Raw genomic sequence first — 21,973 nt, 5'->3', positions numbered from 1 at the left:
GTAAGGTCATTCTACTGCCAATGTTTGTCTATGGAGATTGCATGGCTGTATGCCTGATTTTATATACCGGTCAGCAACTGGTTTGGCTGAAATAGCCAAATCCATTCATTTGAAGGGGTGTTCACATCACATACTTTTGTATATATAGTTCCAAATTCCACCACTGGTTATCATTATCAAAATGAGGCAAATGAGTGTTTATCCAGAGGTAAGCATTTGTACAAACAAAGCCCTTTTGACCAGGAACTTTAACATATAACCTCCCAACACTTAACCTTCCATGGAGGTCTACTTTGAGGGGGGAATAAACAGCTTCAGATGCCTAATTCACTAACATTTATCAAATACAGCCTTTATAGCTTTTTATGCCTGCTTTGAACCATATTTCCATAGAATCAATAAGACAAGCTGCAAACAGATAGACACCTCTGTGTATTCAATAATTAGCCCTCAGCAGGCTTACTGTACAAATAGACTAAGTAAAGCCAGAGGCAAGGTCCCAACCAAGGCTGGGAAGAGACTGCTGCTCAACCAAGAGGCCTGGGAGGTTGATGGGTGTGAATGTGTGGGGAGGTTAAGCTAATCTTTCAGATTAAACATCCATTCCTAACTACACCTGAAATTGTGGGAAGGCAGAGCGAGTGTCAAAGAAAGCGAAGTTTGCTCCCATTTGTAATAATCTATCAAATCAAATTTTATTTGTCACATGCGCCGAATACAACAAGTGTAGACCTTACCGTGAAATGCTTACTTACAAGCCCTTAACCAACAGTGTAGACCTTACCGTGAAATGCTTACTTACAAGCCCTTAACCAACAGTGTAGACCTTACCGTGAAATGCTTACTTACAAGCCCTTAACCAACAGTGTAGACCTTACCGTGAAATGCTTACTTACAAGCCCTTAACCAACAGTGTAGACCTTACCGTGAAATGCTTACTTACAAGCCCTTAACCAACAGTGTAGACCTTACCGTGAAATGCTTACTTACAAGCCCTTAACCAACAGTGTAGACCTTACCGTGAAATGCTTACTTACAAGCCCTTAACCAACAGTGTAGACCTTACCGTGAAATGCTTACTTACAAGCCCTTAACCAACAGTGTAGACCTTACCGTGAAATGCTTACTTACAAGCCCTTAACCAACAGTGTAGACCTTACCGTGAAATGCTTACTTACAAGCCCTTAACCAACAGTGTAGACCTTACCGTGAAATGCTTACTTACAAGCCCTTAACCAACAGTGTAGACCTTACCGTGAAATGCTTACTGACAAGCCCTTAACCAACAGTGTAGACCTTACCGTGAAATGCTTCCTTACAAGCCCTTAACCAACAGTGTAGACCTTACCGTGAAATGCTTCCTTACAAGCCCTTAACCCACAGTGTAGACCTTACCGTGAAATGCTTCCTTACAAGCCCTTAACCAACAGTGTAGACCTTACCGTGAAATGCTTCCTTACAAGCCCTTAACCAACAGTGTAGACCTTACCGTGAAATGCTTCCTTACAAGCCCTTAACCAACAGTGTAGACCTTACCGTGAAATGCTGACTTACAAGCCCTTAACCAACAGTGTAGACCTTACCGTGAAATGCTTACTTACAAGCCCTTAACCAACAGTGTAGACCTTACCGTGAAATGCTTACTTACAAGCCCTTAACCAACAGTGCAGACCTTACCGTGAAATGCTTACTTACAAGCCCTTAACCAACAGTGTAGACCTTACCGTGAAATGCTTACTTACAAGCCCTTAACCAACAGTGTAGACCTTACCGTGAAATGCTTCCTTACAAGCCCTTAACCAACAGTGTAGACCTTACCGTGAAATGCTTCCTTACAAGCCCTTAACCAACAGTGTAGACCTTACCGTGAAATGCTTCCTTACAAGCCCTTAACCAACAGTGTAGACCTTACCGTGAAATGCTTCCTTACAAGCCCTTAACCAACAGTGTAGACCTTACCGTGAAATGCTTCCTTACAAGCCCTTAACCAACAGTGTAGACCTTACCGTGAAATGCTTCCTTACAAGCCCTTAACCAACAGTGTAGACCTTACCGTGAAATGCTTCCTTACAAGCCCTTAACCAACAGTGTAGACCTTACCGTGAAATGCTTACTTACAAGCCCTTAACCAACAGTGTAGACCTTACCGTGAAATGCTGACTTACAAGCCCTTAACCAACAGTGTAGACCTTACCGTGAAATGCTTACTTACAAGCCCTTAACCAACAGTGTAGACCTTACCGTGAAATGCTTCCTTACAAGCCCTTAACCAACAGTGTAGACCTTACCGTGAAATGCTTCCTTACAAGCCCTTAACCAACAGTGTAGACCTTACCGTGAAATGCTTACTTACAAGCCCTTAACCAACAGTGTAGACCTTACCGTGAAATGCTTCCTTACAAGCCCTTAACCAACAGTGTAGACCTTACCGTGAAATGCTTCCTTACAAGCCCTTAACCAACAGTGTAGACCTTACCGTGAAATGCTTACTTACAAGCCCTTAACCAACAGTGTAGACCTTACCGTGAAATGCTTCCTTACAAGCCCTTAACCAACAGTGTAGACCTTACCGTGAAATGCTTCCTTACAAGCCCTTAACCAACAGTGTAGACCTTACCGTGAAATGCTTCCTTACAAGCCCTTAACCAACAGTGTAGACCTTACCGTGAAATGCTGACTTACAAGCCCTTAACCAACAGTGTAGACCTTACCGTGAAATGCTTCCTGACAAGCCCTTAACCAACAGTGTAGACCTTACCGTGAAATGCTGACTTACAAGCCCTTAACCAACAGTGTAGACCTTACCGTGAAATGCTTACTTACAAGCCCTTAACCAACAGTGTAGACCTTACCGTGAAATGCTTCCTTACAAGCCCTTAACCAACAGTGTAGACCTTACCGTGAAATGCTGACTTACAAGCCCTTAACCAACAGTGTAGACCTTACCGTGAAATGCTTCCTTACAAGCCCTTAACCAACAGTGTAGACCTTACCGTGAAATGCTTCCTTACAAGCCCTTAACCAACAGTGCAGTTCCAGAAGAAAATATTTACCAAATAAACTAAAGTAAAGGATAATAAAAAGTAACACAAAAAAATAACAATAACGAGGCTATTTACAGGGGTTACCGAGTCAGTGTGCGGTACCGAGTCAGTGTGCGGGGTGTACAGTTTAGAGGTTTCTATATTCAGTTTAGAGGTTTCTATATTCATTTTTTTATTTCACCTTTATTTAACCAGGTAGGCTAGTTGAGAAAAAAGGCTTCAGTGATTTTTGCAGTTCATTCCAGTCATTGGCAGTAGAGAACTGGAATTAGAGGCAGCCAAAGGAAGAATTGGCTTTGGGAGTGACCAGTGAGATATACCTGCTGGAGCGTGTGCTACGGGTGGATGCTGCTATGGTGACCATTGAGCTGAGATAAGGCAGGTTTTACCTAGCAGAGACTTGTAGATGGCCTGGAGCCAGTGGCTTTGGCGACGAGTATGAAGCGGGGGCCAGCCAACGAGAACGTACAGGTCACAGTGGTGGGTTGTATATGGGGCTTTGGTGACAAAACGGATGGCACTGTGATAGACTGGATACAATTTGCTGAGTAGAGTGTTGGAGGCTATTTTGTAAATGACATCGTCGAAGATCGGTAGGATGGTCAGTTTTACGAGGGTATGTTTGGCAGCATGAGTGAAGGATGCTTTGTTGTGAAATAGGAAGTCGATTCAAGATTTAATTTTGGATTGGAGATGCTTAATGTGGGTCTGGAAAGAGTGTTTACAGTCTAACCAGACACCTAGGTATTTGTAGTTGTCCACATATTCTAAGTCAGAACCGTCCAGAGTAGTGATGTTGGACGGACAGGCAGGTGCGGGCAGCGATCCGTTGAAGAGCATGCATTTAGTTTTACTTGCATTTAAGAGCAGTTGGAGGCCCCGGAAGGAGATTTGTATGGCATTGAAGCTTGTCTGGAGGTTAGTTAACACAGTGTCCAAAGAAGGGCCACAATTTTACAGAATGGTGTTGCCTGCATAGAGGTGGATCAGAGAATCACCAGCAGCAAGAGCAACATCATTGATATATACAGAGAAGAGTCGGCCCGAGAATTGAACCCTGTGGCACCCCCATAGAGACTGCCAGTGGTCCGGACAACAGGGCACACTGAACTCTATCAGAGAAGTAGTTGGTGAACCAGGCGAGGCAGGCATTTGAGAAACCAAGGCTGTTGAGTCTGCCGATAAGAATGTGGTGATTGACAGAGTCAAAAGCCTTAGCCAGGTCGAAGAATACGGCTGCACAGTAATGTCTCTTATCGATGGCGGTTATGATATCGTTTAGGACCTTGAGCATGGCTGAAGTGCACCCATGACCAGCTCTGAAACCAGATTGCATAGCGGAGAAGGTACGGTGGGAATCGAAATGGTCAGTAATCTGTTTGTCAACTTGGCTTTCAAAGACCTGAGAAAGGCAGGGTAGGATAGATATAGGTCTGTAACAGTTTGGGTCTAGAGTGTCTCCCCCTTTGAGGAGGGGGATGACCACGTCAGCTTTCCAATCTTTGGGAATCTCAGACGATACGAAAGAGAGGTTGAACAGGCTAGTAAATAGGGGTTGAAACAATTTCGGCAGATCATTTTAGAAAGAGAGGGTCCAGATTGTCTAGCCCGGCTGATTTGTAGGGGTCCATATTTTGCAATTGCAGGTTATTTGTACATGTAGGTAGGGGTGAAGTGACTATGCATAGACAATAAACAAAGAACAGCAGAAGTGTACAAAACAAATGGGGGAGGTCTATGACTTGGGGGACTGGGCTTTCCTCTGACACCACCTATTCTATACAGTGGGGAGAACAAGTATTTGATACACTGCCGATTTTGCAGGTTTTCCTACTTACAAAGCATGTAAAGGTCTGTAATTTTTTATCATAGGTACACTTCAACTGTGCGAGACGGAATCTAAAACAAAAATCCAGAAAATCACATTGTATGATTTTTAAGTATTTGATACATCAGAAAAGCATAACTTATTATTTGGTACAGAAACCTTTGTTTGCAATTACAGAGATCATATGTTTCCTGTAGTTCTTGACCAGGTTTGCACACACTGCAGCAGGGATTTTGGCCCACTCCTCCATATAGACCTTCCCCAGATCCTTCAGGTTTCGGGGCTGTCGCTGGGCAATACGGACTTTCAGCTCCCTCCAAAGATGTTCTATTGGGTTCAGGTCTGGAGACTGGCTAGGCCACTCCAGGACCTTGAGATGCTTCTTACGGAGCCACTCCTTAGTTGCCCTGGCTGTGTGTTTCGGGTCGTTGTCATGCTGGAAGACCCAGCCACGACCCATCTTCAATGCTCTTACTGAGGGAATGAGAATGTTGGCCAAGATCTCGCGATACATGGCCCATCCATCCTCCCCTCAATACGGTGCAGTCGTCCTGTCCCCTTTGCAGAAAAGCATCCCCATCTCACCTTCCTCATGATCATTGATGCCCCACAAAGTGAGATCTTGCATGGAGCCTAAGACCGAGGGTGATTGACCGTCATCTTTAACTTCTTCCATTTTCTAATAATTGCGCCAACAGTTGTTGCCTTCTCACCAAGCTGCTTGGCTATTATCCTGTAGCCCATCCCAGCCTTGTACAGGTCTACAATTTTATCCCTGATGTCCTTACACAGCTCTCTGGTCTTGGCCATTGTGGAGAGGTTGGAGTCTGTTTGATTGGGTGTGTGGACAGGTGTCTTTTATACAGGTAACGAGTTCAAACAGGTGCAGTTAATACAGGTAATGAGTGGAGAACAGGAGGGCCTCTTAAAGAAAAACTAACAGGTCTGTGAGAGCCGGAATTCTTACTGGTTGGTAGGTAATCAAATACTTATGTCATGCAATAAAATGCAAATGAATTACTTAAAAATCATACAATGTGATTTTCAGGATTTTTGTTTTAGATTCCGTCCCTCACAGTTGAAGTGTACCTGTGCTAAAAATTACAGACCTCTACATGCTTTGTAAGTAGGAAAACCTGCAAAATCAAATACTGGTTCTCCCCACTGTAGGTCCTGGATTGCAGGCAGCTTGGCCCCAGTGATGTACTGGGCCGTACATCATGCCAAATCTTTTCAGTCTCCTGGGGGGGGAAAGGTTTTGTCGTGCCCTCTTCATGACTGTCTTGGTGTGTTTGGACCATGATAGATCGTTGGTGATGTGAACACCATGGAACTTGAAACTCCCAAACAACTCCACTACAGTCCCGTTGATGAGAATGGGGACCTGTTCGGCCCTCCTTTTCCTGTAGTCCACAATCAGCTCCTTTGTCTTGCTCACATTGAGGGGGAGTTTGTTGTCCTGGCACCACACTGCCAGTTCTCTGACCTCCTCCCTATAGGCTGTCTCATCATTGTCGGTGATCAGGCCTAACACTGTTGTGTCGTCAGCAAACTTAATGATGGTGTTGGAGTCGTTTGGCCACGCAGTCGTTGGTGAACAGGGAGTACAGGAGGGGACTAAGTACACACCCTTGAGGGGCCCCAGTGTTGAGGATCAGCATGGCAGACGTGTTGTTGCCTAACCTTACCACCTGGGGGCTGCCCGTCAGTAAGTCCAGGATCCAGTTGCAGAGGGGGGTGTTTAGTCCCAGGGTCCTTAGCTTAGTGATGAGATTCGTGGGCACATGGTGTTGAACGCTGAGCTGTAGTCAGTGAACAGCATTCTCACATAGGTGTTCCTTTTGTCCAGGTGGGAAAGGGCAGTATGGAGTGTGATTGAGATTGCGTCATCTGTGGATCTGTTGGGGCGGTATGCGAATTGGAGTGAGTCTAGGGTATTCCGGGAGGATGCTGTTAATGTGAGCCATGACCAGCTTTTCAAAGCACTTCATCGCTAATAACGTGAGTGCTACGGGGCGGTAATCATTTAGGCAGGTTACCATCGCTTCCTTGGGCACAGGGACTATGGTGGTCTGCTTGAAACATGTAGGTATTACAGACACAGTCAGGGAGAGGTTGAAAATGTCAGTTGGTCCGCACATGCTTTGAGTACACGTCCTGGTAATCCATCTGGCCCCGCGGCTTTGTGAATGTTGACCTATTTAAAGGTTTTGTTCACATCGGCTACCGAGAGCATTATCACACAGTCATCCAGAACAGCTGGTGCTCTTGTGCATGCTTCAGTGTTGCTTGCCTCGAAGCGAGCATAAAAGGCATTTAGCTTGTCTGGTAGGCTTGCGTCACTGGGCAGCTCGCGTCTGGATTTCCCTTTGTCGTCCTTAAGAGTTTTCTAGCCCTGCCACATCTGATGAGCGTCAGAGCCGGTGTAGTAGGATTCAATCTTAATACTGCATTGATGCTTTGCTTGTTTGATGGTTCGTCTGAGGGCATAGCGGAATTTCTTATAGGCTTCGGGATTAGTGTCCCACTCCTTGAAAGCGGCAGCTCTAGCCTTTAGCTCGATGCAGATGTTGCCTGTAATCCATCGCTTCTGGTTGGGATATGTACGTATGGTCATTGTGGGGACGACGTCGTCGATGCCCTTATTGATGAAGCCGATGACTGAGGTGGTATACTCCTCAAAGCCATTGGATGAATCCCGGAACATATTCCAGTCTGTGCTAGCAAAACAGTCCTGTTGCGTAGCATCCGCGCCATCTGACCACTTCCGTATTGAGCGAGTGACTGGTACTTCCTGCTTTAGTTTTTGCTTGTTAGCAGGAATCAGGAGGATATAATTATGGTTGGATTTACCAAATGGAGGGCAGGGGAGAGCTTTGTAAGCATCTCTTTGTGTGGAGTAAAGGCGGTCTAGAGTTATTTTTCCCTCGTGTTGCACATGTGACATGCTGGTAAAAATTTGGTGAAACTGATTTATATATATATATATATATATATATATATATATATATATAATCTGTATATAATATATATAATAATCTCTATATACAGTGGGGCAAAAAAGTATTTAGTCAGCCACCAATTGTGCAAGTTCTCCCACTTAAAAATACGAGAGAGGTCTGTAATTTTCATCATAGGTACACTTCAACTATGACAGACAAAATGAGAAAATCCAGAAAATCACATTGTAGGGATTTTTAATGAATTTATTTGCAAATTATGGTGGAAAATAAGTATATGGTCACCTACAAACAAGCAAGATTTCTGGCTCACACAGACCTGTAAACTTCTTATTTAAGAGGCTCCTCTGTCCTCCACTCGAAAATTACAGGCCTCTCATCTTTTTAAGTGGGAGAACTTGCACAATTGGTGGCTGACTAAATACTTTTTTGCCCCACTGTATATACAAAAAAATTTAAATAATATATATAAATATATATATATATATATAAAAAAAATTAAAAAGTTGTATCATTATTTTTATGTTATTTTTTAAACCTTGTCAGGATTCGATCTTGCAACCTTCCAGTTACTAGCTACATGCCGCCCCAAGTAGCCTAGTGGTTGGAGCGTTGGACTCGTAACCGAAAGGCTGCAAGATCGAATCCCCGAGCTGACAAGGTAAAAAATAAAAAACACAATTTAAATATTATCTGCCACCCCAGGTAGCCTATTGATGGGGATCTGGGCCTGTTCCCCGCAGAGCAGTATATCTTTCTTGTCGGACTCGTTAAAGGAAAAAGCTTCTTCCAGTCCGTGGTGAATATTCCCAGTTCTGATGTCCAGGAGTTATTTTTGATCATAAGAAACGGTAGCAGCAACATTATGTACAAAATAAGTAAAAACATAAGTTACAAACAAAGCAAACTAACAAAATAGCACAATTGATTACAGGCATGTAAAACGTCAGCCATCCTCTTCGGTGCCTTTTTAACCATCCTGTGCGAGCTACCGTCCATCAGTCAGATCCAGATTGACTGACGATGTAGCTACTTATTTGACAGAGGCTTGCTAATGATTTGTTAGAAGGTTCTGTTTCCCCAGAAGTAATTGGTACAGTATACTTGTATACAGAAATAAGACAAATGTAAGTTAACACAGCAGTTATTTCCTGTTTGCTCACCTTTGCGATCTGTACACACCAGTTGAGTAGGCACTGGGAGCCGATGAGGTCCTTGTTCTCCTTGACATAGTCCAGCAGACAGCCATAGGGCATGATCTGGGTGATGAGCTGCACCGTGGACGTCAGGCAGATGCCCAGAAGACGACATACGTGGGGGTGCTCCACACTGGCCATCACATAGGCCTCCTGAAGACAGAAAACATGGGGAAGGGGGGGTCATCTTCAGATCTCACAACGACTGAAGAAGTGTTTAACATCTCAGGAAGGAACCACATTAATATGATATGGCAATCTGCTGAAAAGCGCAACTGCAGTAAAAAGGGAACATTGACCGCTTGGGCTTCATTCAGGATATCTACTATACAAACAGTTGACTCACGTCTAGAATCTCCTTGTTGGCTTTGGGAGATGTGGCCTCTCTCAACACCTTAATGGCAACAGGGATCTTCACGTTTTCTCCCTCAGGAATCCACACGCCCTGGGGAGAAAAAACACACGTTTATTAGGGCTGGAATGATACCAGTATCGCAATATTTCTTCCATGCCAAAAATGTAATCACGAAGCAGACCAAACTCTTTGTTCCTTTAAAAATCTGCTGTATGTTAAATATTATGTGCTATAGCTTGGAAAAGAAACGTGACTCTGGATGACAACATAATGTTTGTTTCCAACATTAATAACCTGTGTGTAAATGTAATCTGCTGCTGTTTTAATTTGTGTTATCTGTGATGGTTTTGTTTGTCTTGTGTAGTTTCTTAATCATTGTACCTAAACTGTATGTGTAAACATGTATACGCAGTGCCCAGCTGTAAAAGAGACCTTGGTCTCAGTCTGTGTTCCTTGTTGAAATAAAGGTATAATAATAATAATTAGGGCTGTTCTCCTAAAGAAGTTAAATCCGCTTCGTGTTTTGTTTCCTTGCCACGATACTAATGAGTATCGCGATACTGGTATCGTCCCGGCTCTAACGTTTGTCACCTTTAATAAACTAATGAGTTCATACTATTCTATCACTGGACGAGGAACACCTCATAGGATCAGTTTGATCACTAGTGATTTGTGTAAAGTGTGACTGACGGGATTTGGACCCTGGTGACCTGCCACAAGACGTTGTTCTTCCGCTGAGGTAAAGCTTAGGGAGCAGGGTTGGACTCCATTCAGAATTTTGGAATCGACTCACATTCAACAGATTTTGAGGAAATATAATTTAATTCAGTGCAATTCTACTCAGTCATTGAATCTGACAGGTCACACTTACAGATTACAAAGAATATATAATTTTTCTCTGAAAACAATGTTCATATACTGTATACTCTTTTAACCTTAGAATAGATAGAATAGCCAATTATATTTGCACAAACCATTTCATTTGTTTGGCTCCTTTTCTAAGCCTCAGGATCAATTTGAGGATTAAACTAATGCATTCTGGGAATGTTGTATTTTCCCAATATTTAACCAATTTTAAGTGATTAATAAAATATAATAACATAGAGTATTCACATCCAGGTTTTGTTTTCCTTGATCATTCATTGAAGAGTTTTTCCTGTAAATAAATGATTTCAACAATATTTTATATGTACAGTGCATTCGGAAAGTATTCAGTCCCCCTTTTCCACATTTTGTTACATTACAGCCTTATTCTCAAATGGATTTAAAAAATAATAATAATCATAAATCTATACACAATACCCCATAATGGCAAAGCAAAAACAGGTTGACATTTTGCTAATTTATACAAATAAAAAACAGAAATATTACATTTACTTAAGTATTCTGACCGTTTACTCAGCACTGTTGAAGCATCTTTGGCAGCGATTACAGCCTAGAGTCTTCTTGGGTATGATGTTTACAAGCTTGGCACACCTGTATTTGGAGAATTTCTCAAATCATTTCCTGCAGATCCTCTCAAGCTTTGTCAGGTAGGATGAAGAGCGTCGCTACACAGCTATTTTCAGCTCTCTCATGAGATGTTTGATCGAGTTCAAGTCCGGGCTCTGGCTGGGCCACTCAAGGACGTTCAGAGACTTGAATCGAAGCCACTCCTGCATTGTATTGGCTGTGTGTTTAGGGTTGTTGTCCTGTTGGAAGGCGAACCTTCGCCCCAGCCTGAGGTCCTGAGCGCTCTGGAGCAGGTGTTCACCAAGGATCTCTCTGTACTTTACCTCGTTCATCTTTCCCTCGATCCTGACTAGTCTCCCAGTCCCTGCCTCTGAAAAACATCCCCACATGCTGCCACCACCATGCTTCACCGTAGGGATGGTGCCAGGTTTCCTTCAGATGTGCCGCTTGGAATTCAGGCCAAATATTTCAGTCTTGGTTTCATCAGACCAGAGAATCTTGTTTGTCATGGTTTGAGAGTCTTTAGGTGCCTTTTGGCAAACTCTAAGCGGGCTGTCATGTGCCTAATGAGGAGTGGCTTCAATCTGGCCACTCTACTATAAAGGCCAGAGTGGTGGAGTGCTGCAGAGATGATTGTCCTTCTTGAAAGTTCTTCCATCTCCACAGAGGAACCAAAAACCTCAAATTTCCACTCATCAGACCAAAGGACAGATTTGCACCGTTCTAATGTCCATTGCTTGTATTTCTTGGCCCAAGCAAGTCTCTTAATACTGGTGTCCTTTAGTAGTGGTTTCTTTGCAGCAATTAGACCACGAATGCCTGATTCACGCAGTCTCCTCTGAACAGTTGATTTTGAGATGTGTCTGTTACTTGAACTCTGTGAAGCATTTATTTGGTCTGCAATCTCAGGTGCAGTTACCTCTAATGAGCTTATCCTCTGCAGCAGTGGTAACTCTGGGTTTTCCTTTCCTGTGGTGGTCCTCATGAGCGCCAGTTTTATCATAGTGCTTGATGATTTTTGCACTTAAAGAAACTTTAAAAGTTCTTGAAATTTCTGGATTGACTGACCTTCCTGTCGTAAAATAATGATTGACTGTCATTTCTCTTTGCTTATTTGAGCTGTTCTTGCCATAATATGGACTTGGTCTTTTACCAAATAGGCTATCTTCTGTATACCACCACTACCTTGTCACAACACAACTGATTGGCTCAAACACATTAAGATGGAAAGAAATTCCACAAATTAACTTTTAACAAGGCACACCTGTTAATTGAAATAAATTCCAGTTGACTACCATATGAAGCTGGTTGAGAGAATGCCAAGCGTGTGCAAAGCTGTCGTCAAGGCAAAGGGTGGCTACTTTGAAGAATCTCAAATATAATATCTATTTTGATTTTGTTAACACTTTTTTTAGTTATTCTACAATGTAGAAAATAGTCAAATAAAGAAAAACCCTTGAATGAGTAGGTGTGTCCAAACCCTGGAATGAGTAGGTGTGTCCAAACCCTGGAATGAGTAGGTGTGTCCAAACCCTGGAATGAGTAGGTGTGTCCAAACCCTGGAATGAGTAGGTGTGTCCAAACCCTGGAATGAGTAGGTGTCCAAACCCTTGAATGAGTAGGTGTGTCCAAACTTTTGACTGGTACTGTGTATAATGACATTTGATGTTTTATATTCAATTGTTTGTATATTTGTATAGACTATACATCATATAGAATAGAAGAGGCGTTTACATTTAATTTAAATTCACTGAATTAAATTATATTTCCTTTAATACAAATTCGAATTACAATTCGGTTTCCTGTTTACTACTTCATTTCAAGTTCAAGAACTGAATTGGAAATTATGAGGCATTCTCAATTCAATTCTGAATTGATCCCAACCATGTTCAGAGCGAACACAAGTCTTCAGCTCTCAGGTAAGATTACTCATTCACGGTCTGAACCACCTCCATTAAAAAAGCATTGATCACTATGCCTACCTTAAAGACAGTCCCAAAGGCCCCTGATCCCAACACTTTGATCTTCTTAAACTCGGTCTCCTTCAGAATGCGGAGCAGGGCCTGGTTGGGTGCCTCTCCACTTGGGGTCAGGGGTTCAACCAACTATGGGATCAACAACAAAGCAAGTGTAATTATCTACCTACTGTACGTCATTGCGGCCCTGTAAAGGTGTTAACGTGTATGTTGGTCCCTCTTGTTGAATGATCAACATGAGTGTGTCACGTCTGTGACTGAGTCTATATGTGTCCATGTCTGATGCATGCCCAAGTATACAGTTTGTGAACAGTACAGTTTGTGAACAGTACAGTTTGTGTCCTCCCTCTGGCAGCGTGGTCTCTGTCTGTTACCTCTCTTTCCTGCAGCAGGCGGCGCAGCGTCCTCTTCCTGACGATGTGACGTCTGCGGACTAGCACGAACACACCCAAGGCCAGGACCACAAACACCAGGAGGCCTCCCACCACACTGGCAGCCACCGCCGACGGGACGGGACCACTGGGAAAGCAGCAACAACACGAGCAGTGAGTTTCCTGGTAGCTTCTTAATAAAAACATCTGATCTCAAATACTTTGTGACAATTGCTGATGTAGAAAAGCCTTCATTAAATACATTTGATTGGTTGATTGATTGATCTTTCATCTGTTGCCTATACTGGACTTATGTAAGGTTACATCAACCAAGATCACTTAGCACTTGATCTATCTTGATCTTTCACTATGATATGGTTTCGGCGTTAGCCTGATCCCAGATGTGTTTGTGTGTATTACTATAGTCATTGTCACACCAAACAGCACAAACAGATGTGTAATCGGACTGGTTTCATGTTGCTTTATCTGAAATATCTCGCTCACCCTCTGGCATTGCAGCCATTCAGTCCAGGTCCAGAGCATCTATAGAAAGAAAGGAGTATTCTCAGAGTGACTACTTCACACAGTCCTGACCATGGTAAACACGCATCATAGTTTCTGAATATACAATCATTGAAAAAAGGCTGACATTGCCTTTACAAGGAGGAGTTAGAGATCACTGTGTAGACTGTGCCTTACCCGTCGGTGCAGTTCTCATGGCAGAGCTGACATTCTCTGTTCTTGTCAGCATATTTCCAGATGGGCCTGTCCACGTCCCCGAGAACGCCGCGTGGGCACCGATAGACACAGTGGGGGCCATCTTTGACGTGGGCGCACTCCACACACTTGTCAGGGCCCTTCAGAGTGGAGGGTCAGAGGTTGGAATTGTTGATCTAATTGTTGTCTTGAGTGAAAATACAGCTGACTTTGCAATATTTGCCAAATCACACAGAATTCTCATCAAACTTTCCAAATTTGTTACACAACTCAATAGCTATCACACCTGAATGTCAAAATAATTAAATAAGATGAGACAATTCAGATGGATATAAAGTTAAAGGAGCGTACAGATCCAAAGCAGCTTCCGGTTCCGTTCTTCACCATGCATTCTTGGTCACACTCTAGGCACATGTTGTTCAACACATACTCTCTTGGCGTCCTGAGAAGGCAAGAGGAAGGCGAGGAAAAACTATCAAAACATTGACACAGCACAACCCTCCATCTCGTGTAGGGTATAGTTCACATATGTGCAGTATCAGTAGTATTGCCCTTGGTGTTGTTGGGTTAACTCACCCCTCCAGTACGTGACAGGCCCCCACACAGCGGCCCCTACGGGCGTAGTACAGGCAGGTTAAACACATGGTTGGACCGGGCCCCCAGCAGCCCTCCTTAGTGCACATGTCATCACAGGTACTGTTCAGCTGGGCTGTAGGGAAGAGAAGGGAAGACTATAGGCTCTATCCAGAAACAACTCCTATACCAGGACTGTTCAATGTCGGTCCTGGTTCTGGTTTTTATCCTCTCCAGACCTGGGACACCAGGTGAGTGCAATTAACTGCCAGGGAGAAACTAAAACGGAAGTGTTTTGCTTTCGGCCCTCCAGGACCGGAATGAAACAGTCCTGTCCTAGGACATGCACCCAACCCCCTAGGCTAGGTTAAATCTGAATGGATATGATAGGTCTAAGCTGTAGTGCTCAAAATCTATCTAACCTACCAGAGGGTGGAAGTAGAGCCACAACCACATTGCTTATATCCAATAATGGCAATATTAGATAGCTAAGCTAACTGTAACTACCTGTGGCCTATGTGTATATGGCTGTTAGGATGAATGTTAGCATTTGGCCATTGTTAACCATTTTGTTTTTTTAGAAAAGCAGTGTTTGCAAAGGTGTTGATCAGAGTTTATACTTGATGCTTGTCCTTGCTTACCACATGTGCTGATGTTGGCGTTGTTGTCCACCCTTGCGAACTGTTTGTCCAGTCTGAACAGGCCATTCCAGTGGCCTCCGTTGCTGTAGCAGAGGTGGGGGTTGTTCTTCACCACAATGTTGCCATCGCTGATCTCTCGTAGGGAGCGTAGGCCTAGATACTTCAGATGGGCCACGTTCAGGGCAGCAAAACTCACCTGACCACTATGGGAAGAGGGAAGGTAATGTTAGCTTACTGCTACTGTAGCTAGCCCATACGTAACGTTGAACAATGTTTCTGTGACATTGCTAAAATATCATACAGCAGAGTTTCTCAACCCAGCCCAGGGTTGACCTCCTAGGTTATTGACTATTTACTTTCTATCATGAACGGTAATCCACTGAAAAAACACCCCAAAAACCATGTTTCATAGTCATTACAATAGCAGAGCGTTAGACAGAGATACACTTACAACTGTTTGGTCCTTCCCCTGATAATCTCCAGGTTTTCAAATGCACTGAGAGAATCGAGGTGCTTTGGCCAAGCTTGTATGAGCAGAAACCCTTTAGGGAAGTAACAAAAATACATTTAATCAAGCATTATCTTCGCTTTGGTTACCCTCAGCTGAATTACATAGCAATTGAAGATAAGTTCAACTTTGTTCTACCTGAAATTTCCTTCACAGTTCTGAAATAATCCAGTTTGGCAGGGTCCATTTTTGGTGTTGATGTGTACCTATCACTGAGAGAAGCAATTACAAAGACACACATCTCATATAACGTTTAATTAATTTGAATGAACACAGGGCAAATAGCATTTGGTTTCAGTGCTATAGTGTTCATATTGGGACAGCCCATGGATGCTGTACAATGCTATTGTTATTCCTTACCCATTCAAAGAGGTTCCAATTATTGAAACATCGCCATTGATTTTGGTGCAGTTTTTGAAAGAATCAATGTTAGAGGCGTTGATTGACAAGACGGCAGTAAGCGGCCCCATTCCAAGTCCATTGCACACTAGACGAGAAGAACACCAAAACATTAAAATCATGGACGATCTAATGCAACGTTATGAGGTTTATAAACCACACAGCTAGCAAAGTTGAAAATAATGTACAATTATATTGTCCAGCTTACCACAGACAAAGAGTCTTTACAATATTCAGACCCCTTTACAGTGGCATTTTTTTTTTTGGGGGAGCAAACTTCCCAACATTTTTTAAAAAACATGCCAGCAAAGCCACTACACAACACAACTCTAAACAATACATTAATTGCACTATAACAGTGACAAACGGTGCCCACAAACGGTTAAGGGCTACATAAAGCTGTCCCAACAGCAGAGTAACAACAGCAGTCCCAACACCTTACCACTGCTACACCTGGCTATCAGCGGAGCCTTGCCTGGCAGTGAAACAGTTACTTCAGCCTCATTTACTGCCTTTAAAAAAACATAGCTGATATGGCTGACTTGCTTAAACAAATGTGGTTTCTACTGACAATTGAGATGTACAAACTATGGCATAAGGGGACGACGAGCGGATAAATGCAATCCGTAATTTATATTAAGACATTAATGAGTGAGCTAGGATGGACGTAATCAGTATAACTATTTGTTCAGCACTTTGAAATGTACAGTGACAGAATTCAGAACATGGGCCCTTAGTATTCTCCCTGTACAGCAAGTCAGATAAATAAAGGTTGCATAATAAGCAGACAATGAAAGCTCTTACAATATTCGATGATGACATTTCTCTAAAACAGGCTATAGGCTACATGTGCACCACCAAGTCAGAACAGTAGGCTAAATTATGAGGGGAAAAATTGACCAAATTAGTAGGGTGAGGCACATGTGCTACTAACAGCTTACTACACAACATACCCTTAGTTTTACTTTCTTAGCTACAATATATACATATCTTCCTAGCATATTACATAATTTATGCAGCAGCATACACAACATTTTTGGACTCAAATTTTGTCATCGAAGTCTGGCATTCTCTGGATTTATAGTGCTTTCAAGACAACTGGGGACACGGAAAAAAACAAGGTTGAATCTTCATGATGTCAGTGATCTTCAGGTTGGAGCTCTAGAGAGAGGCCCGAGTTCCCGACTTGCAATTCTGAGTTGGATGACCGTTCAAAAAACAGTTTCCCAGTCGGAGCAAAATTTTTTCAGAGTCCTCAGTTGTCTTGAACTCACTGAAGTCTGAGATTTCCCAGTTCCGAGTTTCCAGTTGTTTTGAGCGCGGCAGAAGTCATGCTGAATTGACAGCATGGCTAATGTTGAATGTTTATCCTTTTTAAGCTTGTAAAAGAGACCCTTAAACCCAGACTTGGACCACACACCCACTCCACTGAATAGCAGGCTAGTGATTGCTTTGCAATGCTTGCAGTTAGCCACTGATTCCTTTCAAACCACTCATTGTTAAATTTGCGATTTCCATCTTGCTGTGTAATGTTTATGTCCAATGGCCGATGAGCACCGATACGTTTTATCTATAATTTCTCTTCCTTATTTCTCTTCATATCACGAGGATTGAAAAGGATTTGCCACTAGATTGTCGACTTGATTCATGATGATGACTGATAGCTTGCTAGCTACGATCCAATCAAAGCTACTGTAGATACGTGACTTGACGTAATTTTATCTGTGGACAATGACCTTGAGCCTTCTTGGATGGGCATTTCTAATGTAATTCTATTGTAGCACCCAAGGGGCTTGAATTTTCAAGCTCAAGCCGTAGATTTCGCAGGGACGTAGTGTCACCATGAGTGACAGAACACAGCCAATCACGCCGCAACTAAAGAACATTACCAACACCTATGCTCCGTATTTTCCGCTGGCTGCCCCACCACCACAGACAAAGCATTGAGCTAGGCTAAAACACCTTTATTTTGAAGCTGCCTTACTCAAGAAAGCAAAAAAGAGACCAAGTTTGTATGCGGCTTTATTAACTCAATTGTTTTTTTGCTGGTTTTGTTTTTACAATGTTTGCAAACTGATATTTATGCCAAAATAACATGCAAAACAGGCAACAAAAAATGTGTTTTTAGCTAAACAGATGGGCCTCAAAACTGCCCGGTTTGACTGGTCACCACTCCCCCTTTACCTTTTGGACAGATTCCGTCACACTTCTTGCACCTCCTGACACCATTCTCCTCCACCTCGTGTGTGTTGCCACTGCATGTTCGGACACACGCCCCGTGGTCCGTCACCACATAGTTATCTGCAAGAAACAACCAATCACAGGACAGGTCAGGGGTCACCCAAAGACACCTTCACCACTCCAACCAATTATAGGCAAAAGTCTCTTCACCATGTAGGTACAGTGGAGTTTTCTAGATAACTGGGCTGTATTAAGTGAGGTGAAACGTTCTGAAATTTGCAGAAAGGAAAGTAATAAATCTAGCACAATTTACAATTCTACCTGACAGACAAGCATCTGTTCTTTACATTTCTATTTGGGCGATCAGTAACATTGCACCTTTCTGAGCAGACCCCTGAGTGCATCTGTATTAATCATGAATCATACAGATGGATACTATTGGCCTTACGTGGGCAGGTCTTCACACAAGTGGCCCCGAACGTGTACTTGGCGTTAGGGTTGGAAGCCAACTGGTGGGTGTTGGGATTGTAGATCATGGTAGGAGGGCAGGCATCCTTACATGTGCCATCATCCTGGAAGTCTCTGCAGGCCTTTGAATACAATAATGAAAGACTAGGATCACAATTAGTGTGCAATATTGTCAACCATATCTATTTTCTAATGTGGAGCAGCCCAGGAGTGGGTCGTCTACCTGTTGTCTTTTAGATGTGTTTCCTATGTGATTATAACTTTTGCAAATGATAAATTAATTGGAGTCAGAAGAGTCCCTCACCAGACACTCTGTAGGCCTAGGGCCGGTGCACCCTGCAGCACAGTGTTCGTTACAGCAGTCACTGGGTTTAGGACCCCTACACCTTCCAGAGCACTGCTCTGCACACTTCAGCTTGGTAACTGAGGATAGACAGAGAGATGAAGACAGAGAGATAAGGACCAGTCAACAGAACACACCCTTCACTGAGACCAAGGGTCTGTGGGAGAAAATGAACAAAATACTTTCAACATCAACAAAATATTGAGAAATAGCATGTGAGGTTTTTGTGTGACTACTCTCATGCTAATTTCAAGTAGAGAAGAGTGTATCCTTACATGTTTGACAGTTCTCTGGTCCTGGTGTCCAGCATGATCCATTGTAGCATCCAGGGTCACACTTGCCACCTGTCAGGTGGGAAAAACACTGCTTAACTTCTGAATGATCTCATTCATAGAAAACTATTATTAACCAGGTAGTTTGGATCCTGGAAGCTGATTGAATGAAACTGCATTTCAGCCATGTGTATATCAGACAATATACCACGGGTATGATGCACAAACACTTGTTTACTGTTCTATTTATGTTGATAACCAGTTTATAATAGCAATAAGGCACCTCAGGGTTGTGATATATGGCCAATATACCACGGCTAAGGCCTATTTCCAGGCACTCAGCGTTGCGTCGTGACTAAGAACAGCCCTTAGCCATGATATATTGGCCATAGACCACACCCCATTGGGCCTTATTGCTCAAGTGTAACACATGGCAAAACCTGTCCATGCAAACCCAAAATCTGTATCATATGGAATAATCATAGTAGTTGTGCAACATACTGTACATCCATTACAGAAGCTTCAAATGAAAAACAACAACCCAAAATTATTCCACTGAACACAACTGAGAAAAGGATTCATTACTTTACAGTGTTTTTGTTTTTAAATGAAGCTAGCATACTTACAGTAACGGCCATAGCTCTCCAGTTTGAAATCCATACTGGGGTTGCCGGCCTTGTTTACCATGTCCCACCATTGGATGGTCTCCACATTACACAACAAAGGATTGTGGGCAATTTTCACCCCTCCCTTGAGAATGTCTGTGCAAAATAGAAGGACAGATCCAGTGCCTTCAGACAGTATTCATACCCTTTGATTCCACATTTTGTTGTGTTACAGCCTGAATTTAAAACAGATTTTTTTGTCTCACCCATCTACACACAATACCCCATAACAACAAAGTGAAAACATTTTTCTTCAATTTATTTAAAACTAAATACAGAAATATCTCATTTTAATAAGTATTCACAGCCCTGAATTAACACTTTCTAGAAACACCTTTGGCAGTGATTACTTGTGAGTCTTTCTGGGCAAGACGCTAAGAGCTTTCCACATCTGGATTGTGCAATTTTTGGCCATTATTCTTTAAAACATTCTTCAAGCTCTGTCAAATTAGTTGTTGATCATTGCTACACAACAATTTTCAAGTCTTGCCATAGATTTCGATGTAGAGTCAATATTGTAACTCGGCCTCTCAGGAACATTCACTGTCTTCTTGGTAAGCAATCCAAATGTAGATTTGGCCTTGTGGTTTAGGTTATGGTCCTGATGAAAGGTTAATTTGTCTCCCAGTTTCTGGTGGAAAGTTTTCCTCTAGGAGTTTTCCTGTGCTTAGCTCCATTTTATTTTATTTTTTATCCTGAAAAACTCCCTTAACGATTACAAGCATACCCATAACATGATGCAGCCAGCACTATTCTTGAAAATATGGAAAGTGATACTCAGTAATGTGTTGTATTGGACTTGCCCCAAACATAACACTTTGTACTGAGGACAACAAAAAAAATATCATTTTTTTTTTCAGTATTACTTTAGTGCCTTGTTGCAAACAGGATGTATGTTTTGGAATATTTCTATTCTGTACAGGCTTCCTTTTCATCCTGTCAATTAGGTTAGTATTGTGAAGTAACTACAATGTTGTTGATCCATCATCAGTTTTCTCCTATCACATGAGACTGTAACTGTTTTAAAGTCATCATTGGCCTCATGGTGAAATCCCTGAGCAGTTTCCTTCCTCTCCGGCAACTTAGAAGAGAAAAGAGGCTTGTATCTTTGTAGTTACTGGATGTATTGATACACCATCCAAAATGTAATTAATAACCACCATGGTCAAAGGGATATTCAATGTCTGCTATTTTTACCCATCTACCAATAGGTGCCCTTCTTTGTGAGACATTGAACAACATCCCTGGTCTTTGTGGTTGAATCTCGACTTTGGGACTGCTTGATGTGTGGGGTAACGTGTTATGACACTGGGTGTCAAGTAAAGTGTTACCAATAATTGTATGTGTGGGGTACAGAGATGAGGTAGTCATTCAAAAATCATGTTAAGTGCAACTTATTATATGACATGTTAAGCACATTTTTACTCCTGGACTTATTTAGGTTTGTCATAACAAAGGTGTTGGTTGAATACTTATTGACAGCTTTTCATTTTTTTGCCAGTGACAAAAAATATATTTTAAATTCACACAGCAGAATGTGGGAAAAGTCATGACTGTGAATACTTTCTGAAGGAGCTATATTTTTCTGGCCTGTACAATGGAACCAAAGGTATAGACCCAAAAGTTCTACCTCCACGCTAAATCATGCGCACCTCAAATACTTCAAAGTACTTTAAATAACATGATATAATGTATTTGACCCTCTCAGATGTGGACAGAATCCTGGATACAGTCATTGAAGTTGACCCCCTAGTCACCCACTAACCTGTCAGTCCTCTCAGCATCAGCTCCCTCAGGCCCCGTGTGTAGTTAAGGGTCACAGAGGAGTGGTTCTTCTCGTAGTTGGACATGACAGCCAGGGCATACTTGTTGTCGTAGAGGGAGTGTCCTCGGATCAGACGCAGGTTCTCCAATGGGATGATGGCTGCCTTGTTGACGGCGATCAGAACATAGCCTCCAACCTCCTGAATGGACTGGAGGGCAAAACACCATAGAAATAATGAAAAGAATTGCTAACAGGATGT

The 21,973-nt window shown here is 42.5% G+C and overlaps 1 protein-coding gene across 1 annotated transcript in view; it reads right to left on the bottom strand.

Moving 5' to 3' along the window:
* Nucleotides 1-21,973, bottom strand: part of LOC109909822 (melanoma receptor tyrosine-protein kinase) — a 56,635-nt gene that overhangs the window by 5,580 nt on the left and 29,082 nt on the right. Inside the window, exons 3-20 of the mRNA XM_020508865.2 lie at nt 21,715-21,922; nt 19,911-20,045; nt 19,288-19,356; nt 18,974-19,092; nt 18,650-18,791; nt 18,205-18,321; nt 15,982-16,108; nt 15,760-15,833; nt 15,565-15,655; nt 15,114-15,316; nt 14,476-14,608; nt 14,251-14,341; nt 13,882-14,039; nt 13,687-13,725; nt 13,186-13,330; nt 12,818-12,940; nt 9,375-9,473; nt 8,996-9,181 (exon numbers count right to left, since the gene is read on the bottom strand). Of these exons, the coding sequence (XP_020364454.1) occupies nt 8,996-9,181; nt 9,375-9,473; nt 12,818-12,940; nt 13,186-13,330; nt 13,687-13,725; nt 13,882-14,039; nt 14,251-14,341; nt 14,476-14,608; nt 15,114-15,316; nt 15,565-15,655; nt 15,760-15,833; nt 15,982-16,108; nt 18,205-18,321; nt 18,650-18,791; nt 18,974-19,092; nt 19,288-19,356; nt 19,911-20,045; nt 21,715-21,922 (2,259 nt within the window). The remainder of the gene's footprint in view (nt 1-8,995; nt 9,182-9,374; nt 9,474-12,817; nt 12,941-13,185; nt 13,331-13,686; nt 13,726-13,881; nt 14,040-14,250; nt 14,342-14,475; nt 14,609-15,113; nt 15,317-15,564; nt 15,656-15,759; nt 15,834-15,981; nt 16,109-18,204; nt 18,322-18,649; nt 18,792-18,973; nt 19,093-19,287; nt 19,357-19,910; nt 20,046-21,714; nt 21,923-21,973) is intronic.

This window comes from Oncorhynchus kisutch, linkage group LG18 (genome assembly GCF_002021735.2).
Source record: "Oncorhynchus kisutch isolate 150728-3 linkage group LG18, Okis_V2, whole genome shotgun sequence".
In the NCBI taxonomy this organism is placed as follows: domain Eukaryota; kingdom Metazoa; phylum Chordata; class Actinopteri; order Salmoniformes; family Salmonidae; genus Oncorhynchus; species Oncorhynchus kisutch.
The sequence above is the reverse complement of the archived record's forward strand: the minus strand, read 5'-3'. Positions and strand labels throughout refer to the sequence as shown.